The following is a 17,139-nucleotide window of genomic DNA, read 5'->3' as shown; positions in this document are numbered from 1 at the left end:
TAAGCACTGGTAATTCGAGAAAAGAGAGGGAACTTCTGCCGTCCCATACACTTACTGATGATAGAAATAAGTGTAACTGACACGAGTGTAAAGCTCGGACTGTTCACCAGAATTAAATGAGTACAAAGATACAACGCCCTCACAACACTTCCTGGCACACAGTACGTACTTGAGAGATATAAGCCTCTATTTGTAAAGGGAGACAAAGAGAAGGATAAATTGTTCTGTATGAAACGAACAAAAGTAGGAAGCTATTGCAGCAAAACCAAAAAGAGGTCTGAGAGAAGGGGTTTGTCCAGCAACACGGATGAGGCTGGAACATAACCCATGGATAGTACCAGCTGGGACTGTTGGGGTGGGGTGGCAGGGAGCGGGGCGGTGGGGGCAATTCTGACCTGGCTCCCAGTGATTCATGTCCCCATGTAATCACCCCACCCCCACCCTGCCCAGGAGTGCGGGCTGCACCTAATGACTTACTTCTTCCAATGAAGAGATGAGAGCCACGGTGATGGGATGTCACTTCCATGACTAGGTTACAAAAGAGGGACTGTTCCATCTCGTCAGCTCTTTCTCTTGCACTCTGCACTGCCTGCTTTGATGAGTCTAGCTGCTGTGCTATGAGATACCCTGCAGAGAGGCCCTCCTGGAGAGGAGACGAGGGAGGCCTCCAGCCCATTTTCTGCGGGGAACTGAATCCTGCTGCCGACTATGTGAGCCAGCTAGGAAAGGGCCAGGTACCCGGCACCCTCATTCTTGGCTCACAGAAACGTTCAATGTTGTTGTTTTAAGGCATTGGGGTTTGGGGATATTTGTTATGCAGCAATCGATAACTAATGCAGGAGGTGTGAAATGAGGGACTGGGAGAGAAATGAACAATGGAGTCTTAAGGATCACTTTTGAACTCGACTGCTCTGCTGCTATTTGCAGTAAACACCTGCCAGTGCTCCAAATAGTTAGTCAAAGTCTACTACACAAAGGAGCCTCAAGATCGTGGTATTTTGGAGAAATTAAAAACAAAGTGTAAATTCCAATATTCTCTTAACAAGGGGGATGGAGAAAGGGAATGGCCACAAGAAGCAAGAGACAGCGGGCTTAAAATGTGAACCGCGGCAAGAAATAGCCATCTGGTTGACCTCCTTCCTTCTCTCTTCACTTCTCCTCTCTCCTCATTTCTCTACATAGAAATCCCTGAAAATATCATGGGATAATAATGAGTTTCCTAGACCCTTGAGTCTCCTTCTCCTCACCCGGAGTGATCAACCACTGAACACTACTGAGGGAGCAAACATTACTCATGAACTTAGTGACATGGAGGTCACTGGAGGTCTAATGAGTTGTTTGGACATAATTATGGACAGACACTAACTGAGTGGACTGAGCTGTGTGTGCAAAGGGGAGAAACAGAGGACTAAGTGTTGACACCTTCACTTCTCTTTTAACAGTTGGCTCCTCTAGGGTTGGAGGAAGGAGCCATGAGGTAATATGTGCTGCCTGGCACAGGAGAAGTACTCAGTGAATCCAGTTATCCTGTTTTCTTTCTTTGTTTCTTCCTTAGTTCTTTGGAAAATACGGCTATCACAAACTGTTCAGGAATTTGTGATAGGATCCATTAATGTACCAGCTGACTTGGAGATAACAAAGTACCTGACCTCTTTGAGGAAAGGCAATGATTTCAAATATGGGTTCCTCCCCAAACACCTTCCCTACAAAACCTTCCCAGCTCCACAACACAGCTTCATGAATACTCCACAAGTGGAGCCTCAGTGGATGTCCATATCCATGGTTAGTTCAAACCACACTGTTCATATCCCTTCTGTTGCATGGCCTTTGCTGACTGGCTATGCACAGGCTCCAGCCTATCTGACATTTTCCATCAGATCAACTAAAGCCCAGGGGCAAGCACACTGACCTTCGATTAAAAACACCCGGGAAACACAGGGACCTTATGGTCAGAACACCTGGAAGCATTCTGTTCTTAGGTCCCAACACTTGAGTCCTGGGTCCACCGAGGGTATTTGTTTTCTTGCCAAGGCACTTCAGAAGCCGCTGGTTATCGTTCCATCATCTCACAAATGGGGGTGGAGAATCTCTCCCTCTGTCTCATCATTGTAAAGATCAAGTCAGACAATGTATTGGAAGTGTCGTGGAAAGAATATAGTATGAATGTGAAGGTAAGTTTCTCCCATTCATTATGGGAATCCTCATGCGTATATTTCCAGTAGGATTTGGCAATGCAGAGTAAATGTAAAAGCTAGCACTTCCACGTCAATATGTCTAACCTAGGGAAACTCTTGCATGATTGCATTCGGAAATATGTCCAAGAACATCCATTGCTATAAGAGTTGCAACAGCTGAATATTGGAAGCAATTTTCACATGCATTCACAGTGGAATGGGCATGCGACTCGTGGTATACTCATGAAATGGAGTATTGTACGATGGCAAAAAGAATGCATTAGGGGCTCGTGGGTGGCTCAGTCGGTTAAGCGTCCGACTTCAACTCAGGTCACGATCTCGTGGTCCATGAGTTCGAGCCCCATGTTGGGCTCTGGGCTGATGGCTCAGAGCCTGGAGCCTGCTTCCAATTCTGTGTCTCCCTCTCTCTCTGCCCCTCCCCCGCTCGTGCTCTGTCTCTCTCTGTCTCAAAAATAAATAAACGTTAAAAAAAATTTTTTTAAAAAAAGAATGCATTAGATCTAAATGCATTACAGAGTAGACAAATGTTAAAAACAGAATGCTGAGTGAACAGAGCAAATAGAAGGGTATTGTATTTGTGGTATTCCTTGCTTAAAGTTTTAAAACTTGCAAAATAATATATGCTGTATATGAAAACTACAAAAAAATGAAAAAAGTATAAAAATAGCCATGGGCGCTGTAAACCCAAATTCTGATAAGCAGTTTCCTCTGTGATGAGAATAGGGAATAGTGTCAGTGCGGGTGACACATGGGACTTCACTGTCTCTTTAGTAATTCCTTTATTTTGGGGGGAAAAAAAGAACTTGAAGTATGGGAAAATATTACAATTTGGCAAGTCTGGACAGTGAGATGACTTTGTTCTTTATACACTTCACATATATTATATAGTCTATACTTTTTTATATACTTAAAATATTTCATAATAGAGTGTTCACTAAAGAAAAGAGCATTTAGATGAAGAAAATAATAGGGAATGTCGAGTCAGATTCACATATAAATATGGTCTTCATAGCACTATGATAATAAAGAAGTAATCAAAATCGTCAATAATAAGCTAGCGGTTAAAGAAATTCTAGTATGTCTATATAATTGATTAAATAGCCAAGGATACTACTTTTGAGGAGAAACGTATTAAGTGTTAAGTGGGAAATGTAGGATACAAAATGATGTGTGGTATTAGCTTAACTATCTATGTGTACGTGTGTGTAAGTGTGCATGTGTGTGTATGGATAGGTATGTAAGTGTAGGAAATAAGCCAAAATGTTTCAGGGTTTGTCCTTACATTGCAAAATTATGGATGGCATTAATTTCTTTTGTTCTTCTTTCCTGTATTTTAGAAATTGAACATGAGGAGCACATAAAACTTTTAAATACTGTATATATTTAAAATGTTTAAGTGTGCAGCCAGTCAGACATGTAAGGAAAGAACTCCATACAAAGACAAGAAAATATGTTACTCATATGACAGTGCCGCAGTATCTAAGGCAGATGGCTATTAATGCCACTTAATCTGGTCTTTGCAGCCCGACAAGAATGTAGTTAAACAGATATGGGTTCTGTTTTAAGATCTCCAAGGCATTTGCTAGTTGATTAATATCTCCAACTGTAGTGCAGACCTCTCTCTGAGCTCCAGGCTTATCTATCCAACTGCATTCCAGACACCACTGATCGTGTGGCCCCAGAAACCTGGAGCATCGATGTCTCAAACTGAAGTCATCTTTCCTCCCCTAATTTCTCCTTCACCCTCATTTCTTGCCTCCATAAATGCCCACAGCAGGTTATGCACTTGGTGAACATTTTCAGTCCCCTCCCATATTTCCCGAATCCAATGGATCTATGTGTTTTGCCAATTCTCTCTCCGATGTATCTCCTGGACCCATGCCACCACTTTCCCGCAGGGGCTCCTCTGGGTGTCGGACCTCGTCACCTCTCCCCTTGGTCACGGCGCCTGAACTTTTCCCTGCCTAAATATGTGTCCCCTTTAACTCAGGCTCCAAACAACTGCCACTGTGGGGCACTCTTCATAAAATGTAAAATCTGATTCAACAAGAAAGCTGAATACCCCAATGATATAAAATACTGCACTAAATAAAGACAAGTAATTGCTGACGCTGCGCTTTGAGGGAAAGAACAGGTGTCTGACTCGGATGCAGTGCACAGCCCTGAGCCCCAAGCCCCCTCCCCACTGATCCAAATTCTGGCTGATGGAATGACTCATGATCACCTCACTGGAATAGTCAGCACGCACAGCCCGAAGCATATGACCCAGGGGGTAAAATGAACAGTAGCTTCCTCAGTAATGTTTGTATTTTCATCTCCAGAAACTGGAATCTATTCCCTCAGATCGAGTTGGAGAGGGGAAGTGAGAAAATATTTCTACTGTATCTCCAATTTTCTTGTTTTACTAAGTTTCATCTTGCTCGAGGAGGAAATAAACCAACTAAATATGCATGGGCTAAAACTATTACAAACTGGAGGACGAGGAAACTATTTTAATTCAAAAGCAAAAACACACGGTGTGTTTTATAATCCGCAAAGTATGACAGTGTTTGGTCTGAGCTCCAGAGTTGAGCTTTCCCTGAAAACAAATCACGAATGCATATGAATAGATATAAATGTATATGAATATGCTTTTATTGGCATTTTCTGCGACACTACTTTTTTTTTTTTCTGAACTCATTTGTGAATCTTCTGGAAGGTATTAAAATAACACATTTATGAAGCAATAAAATTCACTGAGATGATATGGTGAAGAATGTGTGAAAACAAATTATATGTTTTAAGATTTAAAAAAATATTTTAAGATAAGACTGGCCTTTATAACTAATGATGGTAGTCAGCAATGAACTATGGATTATGGATCCAGTTCTGGGTACCTACGGTTCACAATTTTTGAAAAGATAAGACCTTTAACATGGTTTCAGTAGTAACAGAAGCAGTAGCAGGAAAATTGGGAGTAACAATTAACACTTATCTATACCAGACACTATGCTAAATGCTTTACCTTTAAAAAAATTCAATTTTTCTTACAATTCTACCTTACATTTGGTAAAGTGGAGGCTCAGAAAACAGAACTTGCTCACAGCCACATACTAAGTAGTATAGAGCCAGTAATGAATCCCGTCCGTTGGACATCTGATCAATTATCATGAAACCAGCTGAAAAGATAAAATCGAGTTTTATCCATGACCTCCAATAAAGATAATCATGGGAGCTCAGGAAATAGAATGGAAGTGTCTCGTTTATTTAGACCTGCAATAAAGCATTCCTACAGTGGCATTTTAGAATTTGGGGCCCCCATGGATTTCAGAACAGTTGGCACCTGTCATGGATTCCATCCCACTGAACATGCATGGGATTCCCAGCATGGCTTATACAGCACATTGTGTAACAAAGGGCACAGTGTCCAGGGCCAATACATAACCCTAAGATTTCTATCCCTGATTCCTAAACTCAGTCTTATTCTTTTTTTTTTTTAATTTTTGTTTATTTTTGAGAGAGAACAGAGACAGAGACAGAGAGAGAGCGCGCAAGCACGAGCGGGGGAGGGGCAGAAAGAGAGGGAGACGCAGAATCCAAAGCAGGCTCCAGGCACAGTGCCCAACATGGGGCTCGAACCCAAGAACCGGGAGATCATGACCTGAGCACTTAACCCACGCTTGACTGGCTGAGCCACTCAGGCGCCCCTCGGTTTTATTCTTAGGTTCAGATCTAAATCCCCTTTCTCATCCTTCTCTGGTCTAAAAAGCCATAACCTGTCTGGTCTAGAATGGCCTCTTCCCTCACCTGGGCCCCAGCTTAGTTTGGTTTTCAACCCAGCCTTTATCTTTGACTTCATTTTTGACTCCTTGCAACACGTGTCTACTGCTCTGGATCACCTTAAAGATTAGCAGGGTGAAAGGATAAGATATCTGGGGTTCAGAAGAGACGGTTTGCATTGCAGGAAAAAGTCAATTTGGAGGATGGGAGTCCCTGAAAGATTTTCACGTGCCGCACGTGGTGGTGTAGCTGCTAACAGAATTCCCATTTTGGAATGGGAACTGTTCCAAGATAGAGGAAATATTCAGTGATAGGGCGGGGAATCCCTTAGGAAAATATCCAAGTTGTTAAAGTCATAAGTGTATGTGAGGAAGGAAATGAAAATATTACTCATCCTAGCAGCCTTTGGTGGGGGTGGGGGGGATAGGGGGAGGAAGCATGGGGTTCCTCAGGCAGCGGTGTTTGCCAGCCAGGTGTCTCTGAGGTTAAATACCAGGTGACATTCACGGTGGCACATCTCACACATCAGGACTTCATCACCCCTATTCCTTCGTTCTATATTATTGCACTCGGTCCTCAATTTTTACAGATTCTAACCTCGAGCGATTTGTCATCGTTGCAAGCAGGGACTCAAAGATCCCCGGAAATGTCGATAGGCAAAGCAATCCAAGAAGTTCGTTTTGTTTTCACAAATAAACAAGCATTTAGCGAGATTCTGAGCTGAAATGCAAACCGAACAAAACAAAGCCTGTGCCCACAGATTGAGAACTGTGGCTTCCGTTCAGTTAGTCTTTGCTTTGGGGATGTGAATTGTTGGCACCCTTCTTGGTGACTAATTTGGCACTGGAAGGCCAGGTTATCAAAGGCAAGTCACAGAATAAAACATTTTCAAGAAATCCGTCAGAGATAGTCCTCAAGTATCAGCTAGAAACAGAAATGAAACTTCCTGTGGGGAAAAGTGAGGGAGAAAGGGAAGACGGGGAGGCAGGGAGAGGCGGATTCTTGTCATGGATTTATTTGTAAAACAATAAATATTTAAAGAATCGCTTCCATCTTCTCTTTGAAGCACTGAGTTCTATTATTCCTGGGTCTGTTTTGGAACAGATCAATGTTTTAAAAGGAAACACATCATGGGTAGTATCTAAAACTAAATAAATAAATCAAGCAAAATACGGATTCTGCGTCCTGTGTCTGCCCTGTTCCACCCAGGGTCTTACAGTGAAACAACCTGCGCAATGAGCAGACCAGACATTGTGGCTTTGGGTGGGGGGAGGGGATCTGGTTTTCTTCAAATCACACACTTTGTTTTCTTTCTCCTGGATGGGGGCAAAAAGCTTCAGAAAGAAAACAGTTACTCATCATGTGCCCTTTTTTTTGTACTAGGCTCGGTTCGCCCGAATGTATATTTTCTCCGAAACAGAGGCTGGATCTGGACTGTGCTCCGCTTGCTTTTATCTGTTTCTGACTGATTCTCCCAAGGCAGACATTCCATTGTGCTGAGCAAAGAGGATGCTGAAACCAGAGGCGGGAGTCTCCAGGGCCCCGCTGGGGCTGCAGGACCGACCTCTCCCTCTCTCGCACTGAGCTACCACCAGCATTTCTCAGAGATCGATAAGAGCTTGCAGAGCTACATGGATTTAAGGCTCAGAAGAGAGACTCTAATTAAGCAATTAACTGTCAGTTGGAGGTCACTTTAATACTCAGCCTTCATGAAAGGCAACATAATGGAGCCATTTGCGTGCTGACCATACAGAGTCATGCCCAACCAGTGGGTCCCACTGCTGCCTTAGCAAGAAATACTCACAATGTGTCATTCAGGAGAGCCTGGGGTTAATTACACTAGCCACTCAAAGGGGACAGAGCGGAAAGTGCAAACATATTACCAAATTAGCTGAAACCCGAGTGCCAGTGGAGCTTTCCGATTAGCTCCCCACGATGCCCACCACTTCAATAGAAGTCAGAAAATTCCGTTTCTCTCTCTTTTTTCATTAGAGCAGCATGAAATTCTAGAAAACGGGCTTCTGCGATGTTATCTAAGTTCTCATGCGGCTCAAACTAGTGAGATCGTATATCAATAATTGTGCCAGGGAGTGAACTCAGCACAACACATCCCCAAATGTGTCATCTGCAATTTTCCACTGAAGTACTGACAATTGCAGGAATAGGGACCGCAAAATTCATGCATTCATTTATTCAGCCCTGCGCCTATTAGCAATTTGTGTACCAAACAGACTGCTGCCTTTGGGATACAAAGACCACTGCTGTTGGTTGGTCATAGGAAAGAGGATAGAGGCTGTGTATTACTGTTCCATTTTAAGATTTTCATTCGTTTCTTCTACTCGTTAAATTTTGCCTTCAGTTCCACAAAGCCAGAGGGATGGCTTGGGGTTCCCCGTGGGCTCACTCCGCCTCCTTTTAGGACTGCGGGGGACCAGGGCCTGCCACAGGAAGAGCTCTCTTTTGCTCAGCAAGTGGAGTGTGGAGATGACCTCTTCCCAATGCCAGATCTTGCTCCCCAGGACAGAACCCGAAGCTTAGCTAGTCTGTGCAAATCTGACTGTGACCTCTAGAGCGAACCCACACTGACGTCACCGGACCCTCAGGATCTGTTTTTTCATGTCCACCCTGTGCTCTTCTTCCCACCCACAGACACAACTCCTAACTGGATCCTGTTTCTGTGTGGGTCTCCCAGGCACTCGATTTTGTAAATGGGCAAACTCAGATCCCCCGGCCATGAAAAGAGGGAGTGGTGGAGCCATGCCTGGACACCAGTGCCCAGCAGGGTTGGGCACATGGTTGACACCGAAGACTGAATGGGTGGATGGAGCCCAGGCCACCTGCCTCCAAAGCAAAGACACCTTCCTCCTCGTGTCTGGAATCCTAACACTTTTCCTCATATTGACAAATGAGCTCTGGGTTCATCCAAAAGAGAATGCAAATAGTTTTATTTTTTCTCCCCCGATTTCTCAGCTGCCCGTGAGTCTGCAATTTGGTTCCTTGCGTGTAGCCTGTAATTTTTATATTTTACCAGAATACTACCTCTTACTTTAGTCTTGCTTATGTTTTCGTGCCGGCCCTGCTATTAACATCTACCAGGTCTTGATCCTGACCATCCAGACCTCACTTTTCTTATTTTTAAAATAAGAATACCACACACAAAAAATTGGGATATGGCAGTAAATTATCTCTAATCTCTCCCCCTGCAACCTTAACATTCTATGTATCTATGCGTTTGCAACTATTAGCCATAATGTCTGTTAAAATTTATATTTCTACTTCTGACAATCCAAACTGTTATAGGAGTTTTAAAAAACACGATGGCTGGTCCCATCCAACCATAATTTACCTTGGTATTTAATAATACACTTGGGCTCTATTAAAAATCCCACGAACACAAACATTACCTGGCAGCATCATTGGCAGCTGAATATTTTTCTCTTTGCTAATGACCCTGTCTCAGCACCGGGACCAAGAAATTAATCTGAATTCTGCAGAATGAATGATGGGCTTTGTGTGAACTTAAGCTGCAGAGATATTATGTAAGATACTGGACTGCTGGGTACGTTTCACACCCAGTGTCCACCTAGCTGTAAAGGATAGATGGTTGGTGCCTCAATGCTTGCGTTCATGAGCCCCCTGGACAACTAACCGTAACTTGGAGCCAAGCTTCCAGCCTCACCAGGATACTGCCCTCCTGGTTCCAAGCTCTGCAGGCCTGCTATCCCTTAACTGGGTCCACTTGGCAACCACACACAGCAGATCTCTACCCCACTCTACCAGAATAGTCCTTCTCCACGTTACTTTATCTTTTTTGTAAAGGTAATTCATAAATGGTACAAACAAAAAATAACTTATGTGTGATTTCTGTAATTTTCAGTGTGAATAAATTTGCAAATAAAAATTATATGGCTTAGCGTCAGTCGCGTGTTTTAATTTCGCATTCTGAAAATATGAAATTTATAGGATCCCTTTGTCTCTTCTTCAGATCGCCACCTTGAACATGACTGCATCGATTATTCCCTTTGTCTCTTATATTGAGCTGCTCCTCTTCCACCAGTGCCTTGCCTTTTTCACATGGTCAAGCTTCTCCACTTTCCATTGGTCTCGCCTTACCTGTAGGTTATAACCTTTCATCCCCTTATATCATTCACTGCCATCACTTTAGGAAAAAGCTAAGAAGTTCCTGCCCCTTCTAACCTGTTGTGATCTAGAGTCTTCTACTACTATGCACACCCATCCTGCTCCTTACAAGGTCATCAGAGACTGAATTCAGTAGCTTTGCTCCAATCCTCTTCCTAGTTGACCTCTGCTGGATTTGATACCTTCGATCACCCACTCTTAAAATTGGCTTCGCCCCACATTTCTATACTACCGCTCTCTCTGGTTCTCCACCTGCCTCTGAATGCTCTTTCTCAGTTTTCTTTTCCTCTGTTTCTCCATTTGCCCCATAAATGGTGGTGTTTCCCAACGAGTTTATTTGGCCCTTTTCTCTTTAGAAAATACTACTGTAAGTGATCACACCCATACTTTTGTGGCTTAACAGCTACCCAGATCTACAGAAATTAATCATACCTACACATCCAGCTCAGATCCCATCCTGAGCACTAAATTCTTATGTCAAACTCTGTAAGGGACATAGTGTAGACCTCTAAACTGAAAAGTTTCCGAATCACACTCACGACGTCTACCCCTTTACTCACTTTCTAGCGTCATCACTCACTCGTTCTTCAAGTGAATAGTCTTCACTTCTTCATCTCTAACACCCACCTCACCCTCCACCATGTCATTAGCCTATAAATTTCAGTGACTATATGACCACCATGAGTTCTCCAATACGTCTCTTTTTCTCCATGCCCAAGGCCACCACCCCTGATTTTTCCATAGCTTCCCAAATAGCCTTGTTGCCATTTTTCTCTTCCTCTGCCAACCTAGTCTTCACACAGCTGCCCATTATCATTATAAAACACAGTTTTGAGTTTATGATTCCTCTGTTTTACAGAAAACTTTCATCAACTCATACTATCTATAGGATAATTTCAGATTCAGAGAGTGTAAAAGAGTTTGCCCAGTCCTGAGGCCACTCACGATGTCTTCTATAGACTCTTGGTCTCTGTGTGCTCCCACACATAGCTATACTCCAGGACAACATCTTTCCTATTCCCACACATCTGTGTATATTCATGCCTCTGTGAACAATTTCCCCTATTCTTTTTCCAAAGCCTCTTCTCCTGGTCTCACCACCACATTTCCACTGGTGAAATTCTGCCACTCAAACGTCGTTTCCAAAGTGAAACCTTCCCTGGCTTCCAGATCCAAATGAATCCCCTCTTCTGTTTTCTCATGATTATTACTATAGTCAGTGAGTCCAAGGTATAGGAGATGTCAGGTGCTGTGCTAGGAGATAGATGCCTAACCGCGTTCTTGTTTCACTGAGGTCCTTGAGGCCCAGAAGGGAAGCACTGGCCCTTAAGCTCACTGTTCCTTCTAGTATTCCCTGCTGTCCCCTCTTCCAGCACTCATTGCACACGCCTCTCTGTGGGCACTCACCATCAGCATCATTATGATCAGGGCTGGCATGAATCAGTAACTTTCTATATGCATAGCAGGTCACTTAACATGATCTCAAATACCCCAACAACAAATCTGACACAGGTACTTACTATCCCCATGTCACAGTTAAAGAAACTGCATCTATATGTGACTGGGTTACTCCAGGGTAACACAGCTCGGGAAGGGCAAAATTCAGACTCAGCTCTAGGTCCACCCACCACAGGGTTAGATTTCTTAACCATGGCACCATGCTATTGACGTGGTTCACTTTTTACGTGTAAGTCTTGCTCCGGTTGACTTGCATCTGTTTCCAAATGCTCTATCTGCCCACTGGCAGGGATACCCCAACTCCTTCACACAGGATTCCCTCATTTTGACAACTTGTTTGGACTACTACATTTCGTATGTTACCTTATCTGCCAGACTGAACTCCTCCCAGCACCTGTTTTTGGGTTTATTTTCCTGTCTCCATGCCTATGACCAGTTCATATTTGAGGTTTTACTTCCTTCTATCTGTTGCCTTCTACTACAGTTTGTTAAGTCAAGCCCAGCTGCATGCTGAGATATGGCAGTAGTTAAGAGAAAACCCCGTCTATGTATTTATATCTCATATAGGTGGAAAACTCTATTCATGACCGTAGGGGGGGAAAAAATGTAGCCATGCTGGGCGTGCCTTTGACCTAGGCTTTGTTTACACTCTTTCCTAAGTTAAATTCTATGGGTTGTGGACTTGACCAAAGAGAAGAGAAGATACTGTACCTGGCACTAACCCATTTGGGAAAGGAAGCAAATGGTGGAGAATTGCCCACCGCAAGCAAATCAATGAGGTAAACAACTTGTTTCCGGCCCATTTGAACTTCTCCTGAAGATCCCTTTTTGGTTTCAATGCTTCATTTAACCTTCATTCTTAATGAAGGTTTTAGGAGAGTACAAAGTTCCTGATTGGTAGTTATTTTCTTTCTTTAGACTGAAGATAACATTCCATTGTCTTTTCTCCTTCTTTTCTGTTTTCAAGTTTATTTATTTATTTTTAGGGAGAGAGAGAGAGAGAGAGAGAGAGGGCGCGAGCGCATGAGTAGGGGGGAGGCAAAGAGAGAAGGGCAGAGAGAATCCTAAGAAGGCACCATGCTGTCAGTGCAGGGCCCGATGTGGGACTCAATCTCATGAACCATGAGATCACCACCTGAGCTGAAATCAAGGGTTGGACGCTTAACTCACTGAGACACCCAGGCACCCCTGACTCTTCTCCTTCTAATTATCCTGTTGAAAAGTCAGAATTTAGTCTGCCACTTCCTAAAAGCAATTTGTCCCCCTACCCACTCCCCTGGCTGATTGTAACATTTTCCTTTTATCTTTAGTTTTTTTTTTTTAGATTAGCATGTCTTTCTATTTATTTCTCTTTCTATTTATACTTGCTTAGTTGTTTGGGTTCCTTGGGATTCTTGTTTTTGTAAATGTGACATCTTTCATCAGTTTTAGAAAAGTCTTAACATTAGCATTTCAAATATTGCTTCTGTTCCATTATATCTCTCACTTTTCCTTCTGGGGTGACAATTAAATGTATATTATATCTTTTATAAGCATACTGTATGTGTCTTAACCTCTCTTCTATATTTTCCATCCTCTTGCTTATTGTGATTTTTCCCTAGATTCCTTTGGCTTACTTTCCAGTTCACTATTTTTCTCTTCATCTCTATCTAATCTGCCTAAAAGACAAAACACACACACACACACAAAAAAAAAAAAAAAAAAAAAAAAAAAAAAAAAAAAAAAGGAAAAAAAAACCCACTTCCATTGAGATCTAAATTTCAGCTATTCTATTTTATCCAGTTCGGAAAATTTTAGTTGGTTCTCTTCCATATTTGCAGTGTCACCTTTTATAGTTTGCAGTTCCTTGCTGAGAGTTTGAAGTTTGACTTTTATCTCCATGAGCTTGTTTACCAATCATAACTGTTTACCAATATGTGATATTAGTATGTTTGTTTCCATTGTCTGTTACTCATATTGCATCTCATTTATGTTATATCCCCTCCTCATGTACGTGAATATCTTTGATAGTGTGCCGGCTATTGCATATGAAAAATTATGAACAGAAATGAAATCTAGGCTGATTTTATCCCCCTTTGAAGAAGATTCTAAATTGCTTTTGCCAGATGTACAAGGATGTATTAACAATCCAGGGTCCTCTCTCAGCCAGGGTCCCCCTCAGATTTTGGGGCCACTCAAGTGACTTAAAGCTGGAATACAGTCTCTGTGAAAGCTGTTTTAATTTTGTTTTACCTAGGATATGGTTTACCAGGACTTCCACCCTGTTCCGGCTCTGGCCTCAAACTCTGATCCTCTTTGCCCGGGGAGGCTCACAGAGGCGCTGCCAACCCCTTCTGAATCAGCAAATGCCCTATAGACAAAAGCTATGTGAAATACTAGGCTCACATCTCTCTCAGATATTAACTCAAAAACTTCACATTACCTTGTCAGTTCTTTGCTGCATTTGGGAAGATGTTTTTTAAATATCAGCTTACAAATTTTAAATTGTCTTTTTCAGGAGAGTTGGTCTGAGTTACCTTTATGGAAAGTAGATGTTCTATCCTTTATGTCTGTACAATGCTTTGCCAACTTAGACCCTGAAGACTCATTTAGAAGACTAAAACAGTCATGAGTCAACTGATCTTTTAAGGAGATTACTTTTTAATCTTGTAAAACAGTATCTGAAATCATACCATGACTGCACTACTTTGAAAAATGTGAAACAACTTTTGAGTTTTCTTGAGTTAAATTTGAAAGCAGGCCAATTGGAGTTTGTGTAAGAAACTGTCAGGAAACTAAAATATAAAGTTCCATCAACCAAGAGAATCTGGTTTATATTTGAGTGAAATGTCTCTAAATACAAATGAAATATGGAAAATCTTTCGTTAAAAAAAAACAGGTAACCAAAAAAATCAATTTAAAAACAAAAAGAAAATCTCAAAATACATTCTCATTCACTCCTACATCAAGGATACATCCTTAATTTCAGGTGAGAATGCATTAAAGCTGAAAGTAGTGATAGAAACTTTGGTCATCTGACCAATTAATACCCATCTCTCTTTCCTCCACCCCCATCCCCAAATCTATTCTGTCCTAGGGGACATTGATTTGTTCAAGTAGCAGATCGAGATATCCTGAGCTCAAAAAAAGTAGAACCCTGTGAAAACCCCCAGAGGCTTAATAATAATTGATTTAAAGTAGTTATGATAAATTCATTCTACTATAAATTCCCTAATCTCTCTTGCAGCCAATTCTGGCCAATGATGTATGTAAGTAAGCGGACTTGTGTGAAAATTTTCTTCCTTGATTAAAAAAATACAAAATAGAAACAAATAGAATTATCCCTTCTCCCTTTTTCTGCATCTGTACTCAGACAAGATGTTCAGAGCTACTGCAGCCATTTTTTGACCATAGGAAACAAACACAAGATGACAAATCAACACACGAAGGATGGTAGAACAGAACCTGAGTTGCTAAACAAACCGCGAGATCATCTACCTCCTGATTTGTATTTAGATAAAAACATAAACATCCTTATATTTTAAGTTGCCAGTAGTTGGGTTTCCTATGATCTGACACTGAAAACATCCATAACTAATGTATCTACTAAATATGCTCATATTGTAATGTTTGGGCCCAGGCTTGACTAGAGACAATGCTTGAAATTTGTGTCACCTACCATAATACAAGAGTCCTGAGGTTCAAGGTCAAAGTCAGTGAAGTTCAAGAGAACACGGTGATTTCTTTCCACCCGAATGACCCAGGAGCAGTCGGTGTTACTCCTATAAGGACTGGGGTAATTTGGAGAATGAATCTCTCCATTGGGAGCCTGGAAAATGCCGCCACAACCTGTAAGTAGGAAACCCAGTTCAAAAATGAGAGGAATCCCTGATGGATAAAGCTTTGCCCAATTACCTGGTAGCATAGAACAATATGATGCTTTGTTTGACCACCAGTTTTATGTAGTTGATGATATAATCAGCGTGCAGAACTGAATATCCACCATTAATTCATTCATCCCAACAAAATGAAGGATGACTAAGAAAATACTTCAAATAACTTAAACACTGGTGCCAAAAATAATTTCTAAAATGCTCAAACATAAGTGCAAATAAAGTCATGCTCTCATAAAGCCATAAAGTGCTTCTTCTTTGTTCTCTAAAAATATAATATACTGTAAGAATAGCACATCTCCTAAGAATTTTGATAATTTAGTAGGAGATGTTTTTAATAATTTAATATCTGCTTTTTAAAATTTAATATTCTGGACCTGGTATAGTTATTCAGTCTTTTTATTCTTACGATACTATCAAGTAAATACCTATCAACATCTATCTCTATGACTTATCATTTCTTGGGCTTATGATAATATAAACCTATAATGGAAAAATGCGAGTATTTTCTAACAATTGACAATAATTGGATAATCTAAACACTATGTGTATACAATCATATATATAACCCTCACTAAATTCATGCATCATTAACTTTAGGAAAGGTCTAATATAATTTACTGTATCACCTTAGGGTTCCCAAAGTGGGGCCACAAATTAGCCTGGGGTCACATCTCTGCTTTAGTATTTTCTACCTATGTGACTTTGGACAAATCACAAACTTCACTAAGTTTCAACTTCCTCATTAGTAAATACATTTCCCTCATAAGGTGGTCGTGAGGATGAAAAGAGGTCGTCCTTGTAGAAGAGTTAGATTAGATGCCTGGCACAAGTAATCGTCCAATAAACACGGCTATTCTTAGCAGTGATAGCAGTTAACATCTGCTTAAATATTTTGTGTATTAATTTTTTATTTAAAAAATATGCAACAGTAAGTATTTTTACACTGCCTAAGACCCTGGGCAGAAAATCACTATATAACACACGGTAATTCCTTGCAATTCACAAACTTAACTTTTACAGTCTGGGCACCTGCCAAGCATCCAAAGATCTACACTATGACATGAAGTAATTTACCACTTTGCTGATGCCCAAATTTGAGGTCGGTGAATGGGCCCGAGTCCCTTGGAGGGTAAGTGAGTCTACCCAATCGCCCCACTTCTGTTTTCACCATGGACTTGCATACTTGCAAGGACTGGTTTTCACATATGAGGTGACTCTGGAAGTAAATTCTATCAGAGTTTTCAGGGAAGAGTAAATGCCAATGCAGTGTGTGCCATTTGAGGAGTCATGAAGCTGTCCCTATGTTGGCCTTTGCACCACTGTCTAATCATTTCATAAAATTTATAAGGGTTCCGCTTAAGTGTCTTGAGATACCTCCTTGGTTTACTCACCTCCAGGGACTGCCTGCCATGTGGCATTGAAGCCTCTCCCATTTATAGAGCTGTCGGTCTTAAAGCGGATGGCTAGCTCATTTCCAGTGCTGGAGACCTGCAAGGGACTCACAGATGACCTTTGGGCACATAACTGGGCTATTCTGGGCGCGTGGAAATCAGGGCCTCCATAGACCTAAGATGGGATGCAGAAAAAAGGACTGAAATTAAGAGAGAAATTTAAGCAAGGATAACCCTTCCCCTGGCTCCGTTTACCACCATTTCTTGGATTCTATTTTCATTAGAGAGTGAAATCTCAGTCTCCTTGGGTGGGGATGAACT

The 17,139-nt window shown here is 41.6% G+C and overlaps 1 protein-coding gene across 1 annotated transcript in view; it reads right to left on the bottom strand.

The window, feature by feature from the left end:
- The window catches only part of CUBN (cubilin), a 278,146-nt gene that overhangs the window by 129,448 nt on the left and 131,559 nt on the right, over positions 1–17,139 (bottom strand). Inside the window, exons 30-31 of the mRNA XM_086714844.1 lie at positions 16,819–16,993; positions 15,211–15,380 (exon numbers count right to left, since the gene is read on the bottom strand). Coding sequence (XP_086570970.1) covers positions 15,211–15,380; positions 16,819–16,993 — 345 coding nt within the window. The remainder of the gene's footprint in view (positions 1–15,210; positions 15,381–16,818; positions 16,994–17,139) is intronic.

This window comes from Puma concolor, chromosome B4, assembly GCF_028749965.1.
Source record: "Puma concolor isolate L17-30 chromosome B4, mPumCon1.1.hap2, whole genome shotgun sequence".
NCBI lineage: Eukaryota > Metazoa > Chordata > Mammalia > Carnivora > Felidae > Puma > Puma concolor.
This window is presented reverse-complemented; position numbering and strand designations above follow the sequence as displayed.